Source organism: Eimeria mitis, genomic scaffold, assembly GCF_000499745.2.
Source record: "Eimeria mitis Houghton genomic scaffold, Emh_scaff1949, whole genome shotgun sequence".
NCBI classification, from domain to species: domain Eukaryota; phylum Apicomplexa; class Conoidasida; order Eucoccidiorida; family Eimeriidae; genus Eimeria; species Eimeria mitis.
This window is the reverse complement of record NW_013570272.1, coordinates 7,283-7,874: the sequence shown is the minus strand read 5'-3', so window position 1 is coordinate 7,874 and position 592 is coordinate 7,283. Positions and strand designations below refer to the sequence as shown.

General features: G+C 60.5%; 1 protein-coding gene across 1 annotated transcript in view; it reads left to right on the top strand.

The window, feature by feature from the left end:
- EMH_0046330 (Gigantic extracellular protein with interesting sushi (9x) and archaeal protease type repeats having the domain architecture: signal peptide-CRYPB(3x)-sushi (9x)-archaeoglobus type repeats (2x), related) overlaps positions 1-592 on the top strand; it is a gene marked incomplete at both ends in the record, with an annotated part of 2,073 nt that overhangs the window by 1,319 nt on the left and 162 nt on the right. The window contains one exon of the mRNA XM_013496153.1: positions 3-592. Within this exon, the coding sequence (XP_013351607.1) occupies positions 3-592 (590 nt within the window). The remainder of the gene's footprint in view (positions 1-2) is intronic.

Genomic DNA, 592 nt, shown 5'->3' with positions numbered 1-592 from the left:
AGCGCAAGCAACAGCAGCTGACGAAGCTTCCTACGAGCTGCAGCTCCTAGACAGCAACGCGGAGGTGGTGGGCAGTGGCGATAGAAAGGTACCCGAAGGCAGCCGTGCTGCCGCTCACTGCAGCGCGGGTCTCTCTCTCCCTCTGGACCTTATGCTTGAAACAGGCAGCAGCAGCAATGCCGGAGAGCTGCAGTGCAGCAAAGGCAAGTGGCGTGGCGCCCTCTCCCCCTGCGTTCCCCGGTGTAGCCCGTACCCCCGGCTTGCTGAGGCATACGATGTAGAGGAGATGGAGGGGGCAGCAGAAGGTATTTCAGGAGCAGCTGTCGTGGTTCGCTGTGCTGAAGCAGCAGCAACAGCAACAGAAACAACAACAACGGCAGCAGAAGCAGCAGAGGAAGGGCAGCAACAGCAAACCCTCAGGTGTCTAGGAGGCCGCTGGGAACCCTTAACTCTACAGTGTGCAGCACTCTGTCCTCCCCTGGGGCCCTCTTTGGGCCCCAGCTATTTGGTGCGGCTGCCGGTCGGCATGCAGGAGGACCCGGAGGACGATGAGGAGCAAGAAGCAACAGCATATTCAGCAGCAGCAGAGGGA